Source organism: Ptychodera flava, chromosome 21 (assembly GCF_041260155.1).
Source record: "Ptychodera flava strain L36383 chromosome 21, AS_Pfla_20210202, whole genome shotgun sequence".
Taxonomy (NCBI): domain Eukaryota; kingdom Metazoa; phylum Hemichordata; class Enteropneusta; family Ptychoderidae; genus Ptychodera; species Ptychodera flava.
This window is the reverse complement of record NC_091948.1, coordinates 19444730-19460536: the sequence shown is the minus strand read 5'-3', so window position 1 is coordinate 19460536 and position 15807 is coordinate 19444730. Positions and strand designations below refer to the sequence as shown.

The 15807-nt window shown below is 37.4% G+C and overlaps 1 protein-coding gene across 2 annotated transcripts in view; it reads left to right on the top strand.

Moving 5' to 3' along the window:
• Window positions 1-5164, top strand: part of LOC139121643 (NT-3 growth factor receptor-like) — a 79449-nt gene extending 74285 nt beyond the window's left edge. For both annotated transcript variants that reach the window (XM_070686715.1, XM_070686716.1), the window contains exons 13-14: window positions 415-573; window positions 1955-5164. In XM_070686715.1, coding sequence (XP_070542816.1) covers window positions 415-573; window positions 1955-2146 — 351 coding nt within the window. In that variant the 3' untranslated portion in view covers window positions 2147-5164. The remainder of the gene's footprint in view (window positions 1-414; window positions 574-1954) is intronic.
• The last annotated feature ends 10643 nt before the right edge of the window (window positions 5165-15807 follow it).

Here is a 15807-nt window from a genome sequence, read left to right as displayed (position 1 = left end):
TATCCTAAGTTGGTCATTTTAGTAATATATAATCGAACAACTATCCCTCATTGATGCGTACAATGTTTTATGTATTCCATTATTTGCTCATCTTTTTCATACCCCGGTATTTTACCAAATACACTGCGCATGTAATTTTACGCATCAAAAGACCCCCCCCCCCCCCCTTTAGCCGTAACAAGCTTTCACCGTGACTGTTTTTCTTTGAAAAAAAATATTCAATAAATATATGGGTCTTATACGATGGGGGAAAAGCAGCTTTTTGTTAATTCTACGGCTATGTCAATTATTTTCTAGTTAAAATAATTCTCACAAACAGGTTTTCCGCATTTCAGACCAAGGGTACTTCGTCCATAATGACTTATTTTCGCTTGCTTGATGTATCAGCTCACCTGTACGTTGTCTTTTTAACAGGTTGGTGGTCAGACGATGTTACCTGTGAGATGGATGCCGCCTGAGAGCGTGCTTTACAGAAAGTTTACCATCGAAAGTGACGTGTGGAGTTTTGGCGTGGTATTATGGGAAATATTTGAATACGGCAAACAACCTTGGTACGAACTGTCAAATCACGAGGTAAAAATTTCTGTATTTTTTTTATCAGTGTATATGTACTTTGAAAGGGCCATTTACTGTCACACATTGAAAACGAAATATCGAAGACATGAACAAACTTCACAATCTCCCTCTGTATATATTACCCCGATATGTAATAATTAACTCATCGTGTAATAATCAACAATAAATAACAACACTTGACTCAATATATTATACTAACTCGATACGTCACAACACTTGACCAGTATGTTGATACATATTTGGTCAACATTACATGTTGGGTTGATTATTATAATGGGGTAATACATACATAGTCTGTTGGTAATTACGTACTTATACTGTAGCAGTACTTCGCTACAGATAACGGAACCTGCCATGCACTCGAGCATTTCTGTAATATCGCCTCCTACCGAAATTAGCCAACTTCAACATATTTCAATTTTCAATAGTGACTGCGCAATACAAAACTAGGTTGAAACATATACAATTGAATACGAAAATATTAAGTTTGCATGGTTCTATTAAATGTGTGAAGTGATTCCGATGTCACAATGTCTGGAGTCATCCGACACGATAGTTTGTTTCAGTCCTTGATGATAGTCTCTGGGAAATATTCTTGCTTTTAGCGTGTCTAGCTTTTGCAGTGCATCATGTCTGTTGTTTTAGTAGGTGGTTCCAAGTGCAAATTTCAGCGAGTAACCCCTGATTTATGTTATTTGATTGCTCGAACGATATTTGTCTGCTGCTGACACAAAATGAGTTATCTTATATTTCTCTGGCCACCAGTTTAACGGGTTTTAGACTCTATGCTTCTCTGGAAGGGAGCACGGCGGACAGTTCGAATGACTGTAATCAGAGGCATTATGGCGGACAGATATTCGGACTTTCAAACTTTTACAATTCTTTTCTGATATACCACTTGTGGGGATTCATTTTAAAGCGCTTGGTGTAAGAAAACTTTTCACCGGCTTAGTTTTTCGAAATTCGAAAATTTAATTTTCCCCATAGAGTTAGCACAGGGATGGCGGCCATTTTGAATTTCAAATATCGGTAAATCTTGGGTTATTTGTTTCTCTAGTACCGAAATTAGCAAGGTGACTCCCGATTTTCATTCTTGATTTTGAAAGAGAATGGCCGAAAGATTTTGAGCAAAAGTTTAAGTCTTTCACTTTCGAGGCACATATTTGACAACAGTCACAACTAAGGTCTATTGCCATTGATCATTAAGCTCCGGGGCCAATCTGCTTCATGCCCAGTAGTTTCGTTCCGTCACAGGATGGACAGCACCTTGGTCCTGCTTTTTGTACATGTAATCTATCACTTATCACGGTGTTGGGGGTGGGGGGAGACTGCGTGAGAGACTATGCACTAATTGAACGTGTTTTTAACAACGTTCCAGGTGATTGAGTACATCAAAAACGGCACCCTCCTCGACTGTCCCCCAGCTTGTCCGAAAGAAGTCTACAAACTCATACTCGGGTGCTGGCATCGACATCACAACAAAAGACTGCCAATCAAAGAGATCTATGATCGTCTGAAGAAGCTGAACGAGACGGGACTGACAGGATACACTGACTTGTATACCGACTGAAGAACTCTTTGCTCACGTTGAAAGATTTCAAAGTCGTAGACGTATACGTCAAAAGATTTTTTTCAAAGGCGAAACGGCCTTACCTTCAAGAGATCGCAGGACAGTTTTTCTTTGAACAAAGGTCTTGCGTTTGTACAGATTTTGGTGCTGATCAAGCAATGTCACAAAGTGTAAATTTCTTTTTTTATAGCGATGCCATTATTTTTGTCAATCAAGGTTTTTTTTTGAAAGATTAATCTTTTGACGAGCAGGAGAATACTGACTCGTCTAAGGGAACATTTTTTGCTTGACACCAGTGAAACGTCACTCAAATATTTATTTCTTGAAAGGGACCTCAAATCTTAGCAAACCTTACGATGACGGGTGTTTGGAGCTAGTAAACTATAAAACTTGTTTTTACAGATAGATTAATACGCTCGATTTATACGTAGGTCTATTTCACCAGTCCATGTAATATAATCACGACAAAGAAGTAGAAATTGTAAATGTAAAATATTTTTGTATGACGAAAAAAAATGTGTATCAGTTTGAAAGGCGAATCGGCGAAGTAGAAGATGTTCAGTTACATCACGATCATTTTAGTATTTATCTGATCAAATTAAAGGCATACAGTCACCTGTAATCTAAATATGCCCATATATGGTCAAAAGAGAGTTCCTTGGTATTCAAAATGCCCATGTGAGGGCGCTGTTTTTAAAAAGCGGACACCCGCTTAAAGTCTGTGATTGGTTAGATTTTCTCTTTCCATGGTAACTGTGGCAAAATTGGAACAGGTGACAGTATTCAGAGTATACCTTTAATGGAACTGGTGTTTCAACATTTGAAACGTTTCCACAGCAAAAAAGTTCTCCTTTCGAATGAGTAATAGAACCACAGTACCTCCACACAGTGTGGAGGGACTGTGAATAGAACATACCCTCGACGAGGAGAAGGGTTCAAAACAGTAAAGTCAGATCCAGCTCGGATCGATGCATCAACAAACACGACTTTACGATTTTGTTATCGTAGTCAACGTTGTTTCAATCTTTTCTTCAAACACAGGAGAAATTAGAATTTATTCGAGATACATTAACAAGAACTAGTCGAGATGGCAGAGAAATGGTCTGTTATTGAAAGATTTTGTTTAGAAAGCTACTCTAATCTTCTCTCGTACTCTTTTGTTGAAAAAAAAAACTTTCCGTATCGTTATCACCTGTAACATTTCCTTCCCAATGAGTCTCTGTCGGTTGTATTTATTGAAAACGTCCGGTTTTTACCACAGCTTGTATACTAGATATGTATACGTTTTAAGATTCTGTGTACATTTCGTTTGTGTTTATTGCAAACTTGATATAAGTGCTTGGAAAGAAAGTGATGGCAGGTGTGAGGCATGGGGGGTCACGGTTGTCACCATAGGTAGCACACGTGTCGCGTTACCATGAATTGAGTGCGTTGAACATGGTATTCACCATAACTCGCGTGTGTGTCACGTGGTTAGCACCATGAGCTGCGTCTGTAACGGCCTGGTACAGCCATCATCCAGTCAACACGGGTGTATAGCGTTGTAAGTGATATGCAATCACGGCATAGTGTCATTTCAACATGACGATGAAACAGAATAGGAGCGGAAAACAGGAGCTTTCAGGAAAGGTGTACATAAAGGTTTTGAAAATGAAATGTACAAAGTATATGTGTCTGTTCTGTAAACCGTTTCTAAAACACAGCGTTGCAGGCGACGTGTCTATCTTCAGAGATTTGTATAACTTTAATAGCCTATCTATTGTAGAGAAAAAATGTGATCTATTTAAAAAGGAAAGACTTGTAGAAATCTACCTCAACAATCATTTAGGGCTGTGCTTTCTTTAATATGACCACTACAGGATGGAATCTGGCTGAACACTTATATGTGTCACCTATCTATATTTTTCACAAAGGGCTTTGCCATTTGCTTCAGCAAAGTCAGTGTTATCACTCGATGGAAGTGACGCCATACGTTTTTCGCACACTGGACATGCGTGAGTTGTGCGTGTGTCTCATCACCTTTTGAAATAGACGTCGGGATTCAGAGAAGGGTACCCTGAACGCTGACGAACAACCTCCGGAATCTGACGGGACGAATTTAATGACGAAGTCTCTGGGCAGGGTTTTGAGGTTCAGTCTTTACTAACAATCGCGACGTGTCAAAATGAACTATGATTTTGAATATTTAACGGATTTTTGTAGAGGAATTTTATGACAAATCGAGATATTTCGTTTTTGCCATCTGACATGTTCCAGGAAAGTTTGCAGTTCGGAGTGATTTGATATGATTATTGTAATTGTCTTATTTAATGTCTTCAATCGAATCCTTTAATACGTTTTTAAAAATAGACTTCTCTTGGGCATCTCAAAAGTATACCAGAAGTCACTGTAAAAAATCAAGATGGCGCCCCGTGGTGATTATTTTCACGATGTTCCGTTCATTTCTAATCGGTAGGAGGCGCACTTTCAAGTTCCACGGTCTCTCTTTCACGGCCAACATGTTTAAACTTCATTATCAATGTCAGAAGAACGTAAACCATTGAAAGACTCCCAGTGAACTGCAAAGACAACTTTTATTTTGCGTTGTGACGTTTGGACTTCTGGTAGAATGAATGAGGACACCATTTTATTTGTTTTTCTTTCATATGTTTATTGATCAATCTATATTAAATTGAAAGCGCAGAACGAATACTCAAGTTTTTTATTTTTTTATCCAGAGAAAATTCATTGGTCCCGTCCTGCTCAGACAACCGCGTAAAAAAGCACAGTAACGCGTTCGACTTGCAAAGCAAAAAAAAGAGTCATTTACTCCCGACTAATAGTTGCAATGAGTATATTTTTATTGTGTGTAATTTTGTCATTAGCTCATAAATATATGATATATATTACTAATGTTCCTTTATCTGTTTACGGTGTACCGATAAAAAGGAGAGTACACGACTTAACTTTAAGTGACTTGTAAAAGTGTATCCGATTTTATGTTGGGTAATGTATGAAATAAATAATTCACACAAAATACATGTTCGCATGTCTGTTGTATTCAGGATTTAATGCAGTGCCATTTGCTTAATTTTCTTGTTTCAAGTTAAGGCCCGCTCCAAAAATATCGCTGAGTATGTTGCAGACTCGGATTTTTTGTATAAATTGATCAATCAATGAACGTTGTTTTTGAAGCAAATCGAGTGAGTGGTTATGACTCGGTCTAAGTGGAAAATATTCAACTCTACTTCGACTGTGAAATTTGACCCGATGGTGGCACTCTCAGTGAAAACAGGTATACTGATGCGTTTTTCAAAATCAAGGAAAAGTGGGCTAATTTGTGCATCACCTAGGACTGAGAAACACAAAAAGGGGGTATTTAATTGCAAAAGCTGATCAGTGAAAGGATAAGAATGCCCCTTCGAAATCTGGTAAACATTTTTCTTAGATGTGCAGCGCTAAATGGCATTGGGTATAGATGGCAACACCGTCTCAAATCTGAAACGTTCCAGGACCACAAAGTACCGTTCACAGGTAATTTTCATCCTTTAGTTGACCTGAGACGTTTCAGAAGCGTTTCATGGATCCTGTGTGAACACGATATAAATTGCCAAGGGGGCAGAACCTAACGTAGCTAGAATTTGGGTAATTTACATAAACATTAAAATATCGACAGTATGAAAAATTCCGGGGGGGGGGGGGCTGCAGGCTACGGCCCTGAGGGTGGTAAATACACATGGAGAATGTTCAAACTGGTAGTGGTTTGTAACCAGAACAGGTAGTTAGGCAGCACACAGTGCATGATGGTGTCGCCATCTCAGCGTATAGTCGCCATAACTCTTTTCAACATTATGTACATGTATAGCGGTGCGGTTCTATTGGCTTAAACATGAAGAGAGGGTGTTCACAGTCATTGCGATATCAGTCCAGTCAATCTATGAACTCTCAATGGTCCTGGGCTCTTTCTGCTTTTAATGTATTGTAGCATAGAAAGGCTGTACAATTAAAATAATAATAAGACTCCTTTTCCAATGAAAAAGTGATCAATGTATGATTTGAACTTCTAATTATTTACTTCCTATTTCGTATTAGGTGATTTCGAAGTAATAAAAATGTCGTTTCCTTATTTCACTATTTTCCTCTTTAAAGTTAACGAGTGATTGTGTGCGAAAAAGGAGATCTGTACCCAAGTGTTTCACTCGCATCTTCTCCTAATTCTTCTTCTTCTTCTTCAAATAAATATTTCATCAAGCAAGAACTCAAAAACCAATACACATAAAGTCCTCAAACTTGCAGGGCATTTGGTCATATGAGTAGACTACACGTGCACTTGGCCATTTAAATTTCCCCTGGTTATGTGACCTGGTTGCCATGGAATCAATAAAAAGGCTTCTTTAAAAAAGGCTTCCTCGTCGCGTGACTGACACAATGATACAATATTATACATAATTTATATTGGAAAGCAACTTAAAATTTACAACGTGCTTGAAGATTGGAAGCGATGCAATTATCTGACAACAAAATGAAGATGAATCTCTTCTTTCAAGGACAATTTAAGCTATTTTTCTCAACTGATTAAGCTTTCATGGTATAGATTTTATTCTTTTATGTGTGAGTTGACCAACACAGTGCAATGCATGTCGGCAAGAACGCATTTCAAAATCGGGCACACTAATGTACGTCGAACTGTGAAAAGCATGCTTCCCTAGGTTGACGCAACCAACGAAATAGTCAATTTAATTTAGCAAGTATTATTATATATGACGTTAACACAGACTATACTTAGCTCTAATAGAGAAAAATAATTTTGAAATATGTATTATTTAACGGCACCTCCAAGTGTGGATGAAATGGTGAAAACACGAGGTGAGGGGGGGGGGGGGGCATCTGATGCCGTGACGTTTCAGCAATTCTATATCTACGCGTACTTACAGTATGGTATGAGCAAGATTCGAAATTTCAAACGAGGCAGGAAGACAACCTTTCTCCATTTATTCTCATTTACACATTTTGACAATATCATGATATTTCGAACAAGTGTATTCCTTAAAAACACTAGTCAAGTCTAGTTGGATAAAGCCTGAATTTGAGGGATCTCCTTGCGGTTTGTAGTAGGGTCGACGTCGGATTTTATGAACAAGAACAGTCCGAGTGTGGGGCTGTTGTACTAGCTGGCGTTGTTTACCTCAACTGTTACGTCTAGATGTCTAGAAGAGTCATCATATAAATGGTCAAGGGCTTTTCATAAAAAATAGACCAAGCACGTAATGAATGGAGTGTCGTGATTGGTCAATTGCCAAACGGGAGCTTTTACAACTACCAAATTTCAAAACGACTATCTAAAACATTTTGCAACACGATTGGAACTAATTTGGGATAATTGGATGGTAAGTAATGCTCGTTTAATCTGCAAATGTAATCTCATCAGCTTTTCTTTTGAAGTTATACACTTGTTTTATGAGTAATTTGTAATATTGCAACATTCAGCTGTACAGCATCTAACACTTTCGAGAAATTCGAAAAAAAAACGAAGATCCAATTATCCCAAATTAGTTCCAATTGTGTTTTGCTTAGTTCATCAAAACTCGAACAGTTGACAATGCTATTTCAAAGCAAAGGAATCAAACAAACAGTCTGAGGACAAAAAGTTTGACAGATATGAAAGCTCCAAAAATACAATCTCGCAATTTTTCAGTTGTTAATTATATCTTCACGTACAATTACAATATCTTGGAGCACAGTAATTCAAAAACTACGTAGACAATATAGTGGTAATAATGGGCATATGACGTGGAGATGAAAGCTACAGTAGTGCTTGATAAAACCTGCAGTTTTCTGTTGATGTAGCCACTTTCAGATGTCGTCTTGACAAAGAATGGTGAAATGTAGAGCATTTACGGATTTACTGTAGATATCCTTGATATTACCTTCATAAAATAGTTCGGTAGGGTCTATGGTATAGGTACATGTATATATTGAGCCTTATGATTTTTAGCAAGGATAGGCAAATACACTCATAAATGATATACGGAAAACTGCCCTATTAAACTTCATATTGCCATATATTATGTATATACGTGTTTGCTAGCAGAGTAGAAAATAGCCCACTGTCCGCGCGGCATATAAATTTGAGACCAGTTTGATGACATTAACAGTTAATACTAATCTATAGTTGGCGGGTTTACAGAGTTGCCAACTTTTGGTTCCATGGGATTAGAGGTGAGGTATACCTTGTGTACGGAATCGAGACAATTTTCGGGGCTGGTACAATTTAAATTTGCTGGAGTGGGCAACTTTTCAAAGATACCTGCCCGGTTGTTTGTCTCTGATATTCCACGGATTTCCTACACTGTATACTGCAGTGTTAGACAAAATCTGGCTCAATAGACATGTATGGGTCTGATATAAATGCTATCTGTCGAGAGTACATAAATTGCATATGGAATATGGATCAATCACAGCAGATGACATATTCGTACATCTCTACATCACATATCTCCGAGATATGCCATGTTCACACATCTATCTATCTTGTATCTTCCAGATATGTCATTGATCACGGTGATAAATCATCCATTGTGCCATGCACCGTTCTGCATTGTTGGCAACGATCACTTTTTTCAGGAATGATGTATCACACTGTCTTAGCACCGTAACACCATGTGTATCATTGCGGATGGTCCAGTGGATTTGATCATCCCCAATGTGGTTCAACGACACTACCCACTGAGCATGCACTAATGCTCACCCTGCTCACGACTGCTGGTATGTTGCTGTAGTAATGTTCAGGGGTTGACTGTCCTTATACTACACAAGGTAATTAAGTCAGCTCGCCCCGAACAATTGACAAAAATTTAGCACCTACATGGAAATGTCCGGGTTCTCTGACCCCGGGGGTGTTTTGGGAGAGGAGGGCTTTCTTGGTGCCATAAATATAGATGTTATGTACAGACTGTAGTCACTGTATGTTACTCTTTGTCTTTGACTTCTTTGAGTTTCAGAAACTAATCAGAGTAATAGAAATGCACTAGAAACATGGTGCAGAAGCAAAAAATTAACAAAATACAGGTGTTCATACAAGTTTAGTCTATGTGATATACAACCTATGTGATTCTTATTATGCTCATAATGTTTGAGTTAAACATAGTTCATTTATAAACCCCCGGCTGTACTCGTTCGAATTCAGAGCATTCCGCATTTGCCTATTAGTACAAATGTGCATATAAGCTATTAATTGTCATGTTCATTAAACTTTCATCACAAGTAAAACCAAGCCTACAAATGTGAGCATGATCAAATTCAGTGTAATCCATTTTCGTATATGGTCTAATTACAGAAAGTAACTGAATATGCAAATGAACAAATTATGATGTCCTACTCATCAAACAAAATCTTAATATAACAATACTACAGGAACTTTAGAAGTCTGACCAAATTCTGTTCAATCACTTTTGAGATCAGTGATAGAATGCAGTGTTTTCTCTGCATGTTCATTGAAAGGGGCTCTTCTGCCCCATTCATCAAAATTAGGGGGCAGACTTGACATTTTAGGGGGCAGTCACTTTTGATGTGAATTTTGCCTTCTTATGAAGCGCTTCCTTGATATCATTACGGTCGTCACCCAGTTCAGTTGCGTCGTCCATGTCGTATGCAGCACATATGCATAAACATCGACATGATGACGTTTGTCAGCTTTTGATGTGCTCGGCTGCTGTCTATCTTCTGTCTAATTGTCACCTACAAGTTTCCCCGACTCAGGATTTGACATACATGTTCCCTCGGATACGATTCGGTCCGAATTTAGGGGGCAATAAATCCATGAAAATACGACCGATCCCCATGCGCCGATCAAACGATAGTGTTGCATTGCTATACACGTGCCTACACAATGCTAACGCTCAAATTTTCCATCTTCCATCATTGATTCACACAGTTCGCTGTACTATTTGCTTTGGTCACCCTCATATATCAATATATGTGGACATCATTGCTTGCTGTGTTCTGTGCGCGATTTTCGCGCAGTCAGTGACTTTTACAGGGCAGACAATGACTCGAAATGCGCAATTTGCGCAATCGCGCAGTCGAGAGAAAACCCTGAGAATGTAATTAAAATAAGTAAATAAGCTAATAATTATCATATGGTACTATCCAAAATTTCAGCATAATTAACATAGTGTGTGATCAGTGTACCCCATAAGTCTGATCAGTTTATGTGCTTTCAGATTTGATGTACAGCAAAGTTACAACAATTCATTAACCCTGTGAGTGCTGTATTTTTTCCCACCAAAATTTTAGTGTAACATTTTACCAATTTTTATGAACTTTTCTGTAATTTTTCTGATAATTTTAGACCAAATGAATGCAACATTTCATTGGCCACAGTTTTTTATCAAAATTTTGGCAAAAATCTGACAAAAATTGACTGGGGCATATTTTATAAGGGCGACAAATATTGACTTTAGCGCTCAGAGGGTTAAATATGCAAATGAGTTAATTATGACAAGTCACACTCACCAACTTTGATCATAAGCATGCTGTAAATATCAAGTATCTCTATGAAGTGGGATCAAATTTAGTATATTGTTTTGTGAAATATGGCCTACCCACAGAAAGTCACTAAATATGCAAATGAGCATGTCATACTTTACCTAACTTACAGTATAAGGTCTGATAAAATTTTATAAAAGTCTGATAAAATTTTATACAGCCTTATTAGAGAAACGCAATTATCATGCAAATGAGCCAATAGTCAGAATGTTGTGCGTCTGGTTAAATTCTTTGCATTCAGTACTGATATGCAGCCTAATTACAGAAATTAAACTAATATGCATATGAGCTAATACTCAGAATGCTACACTCATCAAACTTTGCACACAACAAAACTTATGTATGATCAATAAATATCTGAGGTCCAAATAATACCAGTGCATTCAGAATTAATATGTAGCCTAATTGCAGAAATTCATCAAATATGCAAATGAGCTAATAATCGATGTCATGCTCATCAAACTCTCACCATAGGTAGACCTGTGTTCAATCAATAGCGGAGGTATGGTGAAAATCAGAGCATTCATTATTGATATATAGCCTAATTACAGTAATTCATTAAATATGCAAATAAGTCAGTATATCATGCTCATCAAAATTTCAGCATGATCAAACCTAAGTGTGATCAATGAGTCTTAGAACTCCTGTCAAAATCTGTGCTGTCATTATTCATAAATGGTCACTAATTACGCAAATGACTCTTTATTATGGAGACCATGCTTGACAAAATGTTATGAGATCTAGAACTTTCCATAATTATGATATATTAAAAACTGCATGATGTTCTAAGTAACAGCATTTATGTTATGACTGGAACAAAGTTTGTGTACAAATGGACCGACAGACAGACAGACAGACGGACAAACACGGACATAAACGTCGTCGTGACCAAGACACCTCTGGCCCAGAGTGTCCAAAAATGAGAGCTTTGAGTTTCAGAAACATAGTCATAAAATACGATTATTCACAATAATTTATTTTTATTCAATAATCATGACAGAATAACTTGGATCAGATAAAATAAACAACTTGGCACCCCTTTGAAATGTTATGTATTCTTTTCTCTCATTCTTTTGAAAAGAAGACTCAAAAATGTTAAACAAGCAAATAAAAACGATGAAAAATTCTGTTCTAATCGACTTGCAATCAACTTGTCAGAAAATCCATGTACAAATTCAAGGCAGATGACTCACTGCTATAACAAAGCGGCAGCAAATAACAAGAAATTCCTTAAAACATTTTGGCCCTATTTTTTTTGTCTGATTGTTTGGCATAGTGTCCTTAATCTGTTCACCCCTAATTCCCTGTAAACAGGTCCACTCTCACCATTGACAACAATGAGTTTGGGCTAAACTATTGTGATGAAAGGGATTGTGTGATTGTAGATTCTGGGTTTCCTAAATATTCTTAGTTTACTGTGTAGTATGCAACCAGCCATTACTTGTGAAACACCACTTACTGCAGTGTGTGTAGAACACAGGATTTCACCGACATTCAAACAGAAAACATGTTGAACAGATTGTGAACTGATTCATTTGAAAAATCTTATGACATCACAGTAACTTTACCCTTGGGAAAATGACAAATCGTGGTGCATTCTTGACTTCAGAATTGAACTTGGAGGAAGCACTGAAAGACACTTCCAGTAAAAAGCATGGCGTTAATGCAAAAAGGTCGTATCTGCAAATTTATTATTTGGCAGGTACATAAAAAAAACTTAAGGTTCTGTATTGGGCCCTTTGGAATAATGAATTCTCTGCAAACAACTGAGCTTGTAACTCAGTTAACCCTTTGAGCGCCAAAGTCAATTTTTGTCACCTTTACAGAATATACCTACAAGTTTTTGCCAAAATTTTGATAAAGAACTGTAGCCAAGGAAATGTGTTTTCCATTTGGTCAAAAATTATCAAAAAAATTACAGAAAAATTCATAAAATTTGGTAAAATGTTGCACTAAAATTTTGGTGGGAAAAATTACAGCGCTCAAAGGGTTAAAACTATATATTTTCTGAAAGTCAAGATAATTTCAAATGCTGTGATTTGTATTTTGCAATCACTGTTTCTATAAGGATCAATGTGATAATAGATTTGAATAACCTTTAAAACATTGGCTTTTACCTTCCCCTGTACAAAAGCTGCAGTATTTCCAGTTGAAATTGCACCAACAATTGACAATGTAATGAACTGGAGAAGTGTGCCTGGGATTTCTTTTATCTATTGTACACTTTTTGTTACAGACCAATAAAAGGTGTATGGCTAGGGATTAATTACCAACTGGAAAATTATCTCTCACAGGATGATCTAAATCCTCAAAAAAAAAAAGAAAATTTCAGAAAAACACTTGCAAGACTGATACAACTACTTTTGATCATGCAAATGATGGTATTAAGCTCACCAGGTTGCTGAAACTTGCCAGCGATAGAAGAATCTGAATACAGTGTTGAAATCCCATCTGAAGAAATAATGTTAGAATCAAATTTACACAGTGAGTGACTCGTATATCAAATTATCCAGGCCATCTTTGAAGCTTAGTTTGTTAGAACATATCCAGTTTTGGTTCTATATAAAAACCAGGTAAAATTTCCTGCCAACAAAACTGAATTTCATCAACACACGTCTTTGGCAGTTAGGTCCACTGCATGGTTTTGCTCCCGATATTGGAAAACAAAAACTAAAAAAAGGAAAAATTGCACTGTAATCTTTCTAATAGACATATATTCTGAAGTGTCAAACTTTCACAAAAACATAATTACAACTTTGTTTCAATATTTTACTTACAAAAAATGTAAGTTTTCAGCTTGTTCTCACATTTCCCTTGTTTTTATTTCACTTTAATATTCAAGGTATTTAATTTTTTCTATAAAGGTATCCGCTTTTTTGCAATTCTTGCTATCATTTTGGATGTGTATTTTACACGGTACAATCTAGCTTAAGATTGACTTCCTGTTTCTATTTGAAAGTTATTTTTTTTTTTTCTGAAACTGTTGAATCTGGTAAATATGAACACCCATTTCTTGAAACGCAATCACTGGGGTTTTGCACGTGTACCTAGTACACACTCAAACAGAAATTTCATTTCTGCATAACATACATCGATAGCAAGCACAGGGTAAGGCTGAATTCAGCAAAACAGAACTCAAAAAAACTAAAACCACAAATCACATAGGTAGACTTGGATCAAGTCAGTGATTACACTTGTTTGTGGCAAATTTCTCTTGTTTGTGGCAAATTTCCTACATGTGTGTTTGTTTCTCGTTAACCCTTTTCCTGCCAGACAGTATCACTTCCCCATCAGGTAAGTCAGTATAAAGCGGTATTGAGCCAAAACATGACGTATTTTCACCCACTTGGCTTGGTCTGTTATAGCATCTTTAGTCCAAAAAAATCAAGTTTACAGTATTTATGTTTTCAACAGCTTTCAAATGTACAGTATTATGTTAAAATACACCATATGGAATACGTTGTGTTTCATTAATTTTAACCATCTTGACCTGATGGTGAAATGTGGACTTGGCAGGAAAAGGGTTAAACTGTGTCAGCATTAAAGGGAGGCTGTCGTTGGAACTCTGCTCAAAGGTTGCTAAGGACCCCTACGACCAATGTAAACACTGTATCTGGGTACATTGGTGATTTATGAAAGTTAAAACATGTTTGTAAACAATGAACATCGTAAAATTTAAATGTTGCAGCTATGTTGAAGTGACACATCTAGATATCATGCATGAAATACATTGCTTGTAAACAAGAAAGTCTCACACGCGCAGTTCCGACGACAGCCTCCCTTTAAAGTGAACATTACACAAAGCATACTAGGTTTATCATGTTCAGACATCTACGCCATCACTAATATTTCACATTTGCTAAGAAGATCTGCCACAGTAATTTCCTGAAAACCTCATAAAAAATTTCAGACAAACAGTTCTTGTTGCATATAAATGATAGCACTCTGATTTCATTTGTGTGTGTGTGTGTGTGTGTATGTGTGTGTGTGTATACACATACCGGTGCCGCGCCGATTTTATCCCTTGCCGATTTCGTCCCCACACATGCGCAGACTATCCAACATGGTTTCTATTCATAAAACGGCCCCAGATATGTACCCCGACTTTGAAGCCACTTTCTTCTATCATATGGCAGCCGTTTCGACTTTTTGTTGAGAAGCATTCTTATCATAGCCTGTCAAATCGTATACTTGTACCGAAATTCCTGCAGATGAAACAGTATTGGTCGATAATGGGGCACAAACTGGCAAGATCGCGTGCGCAACCGAGAGGTACCCGTCAACTCGCACCTTTTCCAACCCGCCCAGAACCAACTCGCCCGATTCCAACTCGCCCGATATACCAACTCGCCCGATTCCAACTCGCATATATCATAATCATCAAACTCGCATATATCATAATCATTACATGTAAAACGATTACTTAATCGCCCGATGCCAACATTAGGAAATAAAATATCATAAACTTATAATACATTTTCAACTAATTTAGACACATAAAAGTGACCAACGAATAGATTGTACGAAAGAAATTTTGGCGTGAACTTGAATTTTGAGTCGAGGGTCGAAATCGGCAACAGAACCAAAATCGGCAGCTATAGCTGTCGTGCCGATTTTATCCCTTGCCCGGATCCCTTGCCCGATGCCAACATTAGGAAATAAAATATCATAAACTTATAATACATTTTCAACTAATTTAGACACATAAAAGTGACCAACGGATAGATTGTACGAAAGAAATTTTAGCGTGAACTTGAATTTTGAGTCGAGGGTCGAAATCGGCAACAGAACCGAAATCGGCAGCTATAGCTGCCGATCTGATCCCAGTGAAGCCCTGTTGGATAGTCAGCGCATGCGCGGGGGACGAAATCGGCAAGGGATAAAATCGGCACGGCACGGTACATACATAAACAAGATTATAACATACACACACACTTGATAGAGGAAATAGAAACTGGACAGCAGGAATAAATTTTTTTGTAGACTTTTTACCATGCTTCAACTTTCCTGTATTCAGACTTTACACAAATATGAAGACATTACACATACATACGCTCATACAAAGAACTACTCACTCACACATACTACCAACAAAGATGACAGTCTTTCAACATCCTGGTGGGCAAATCGTTGAA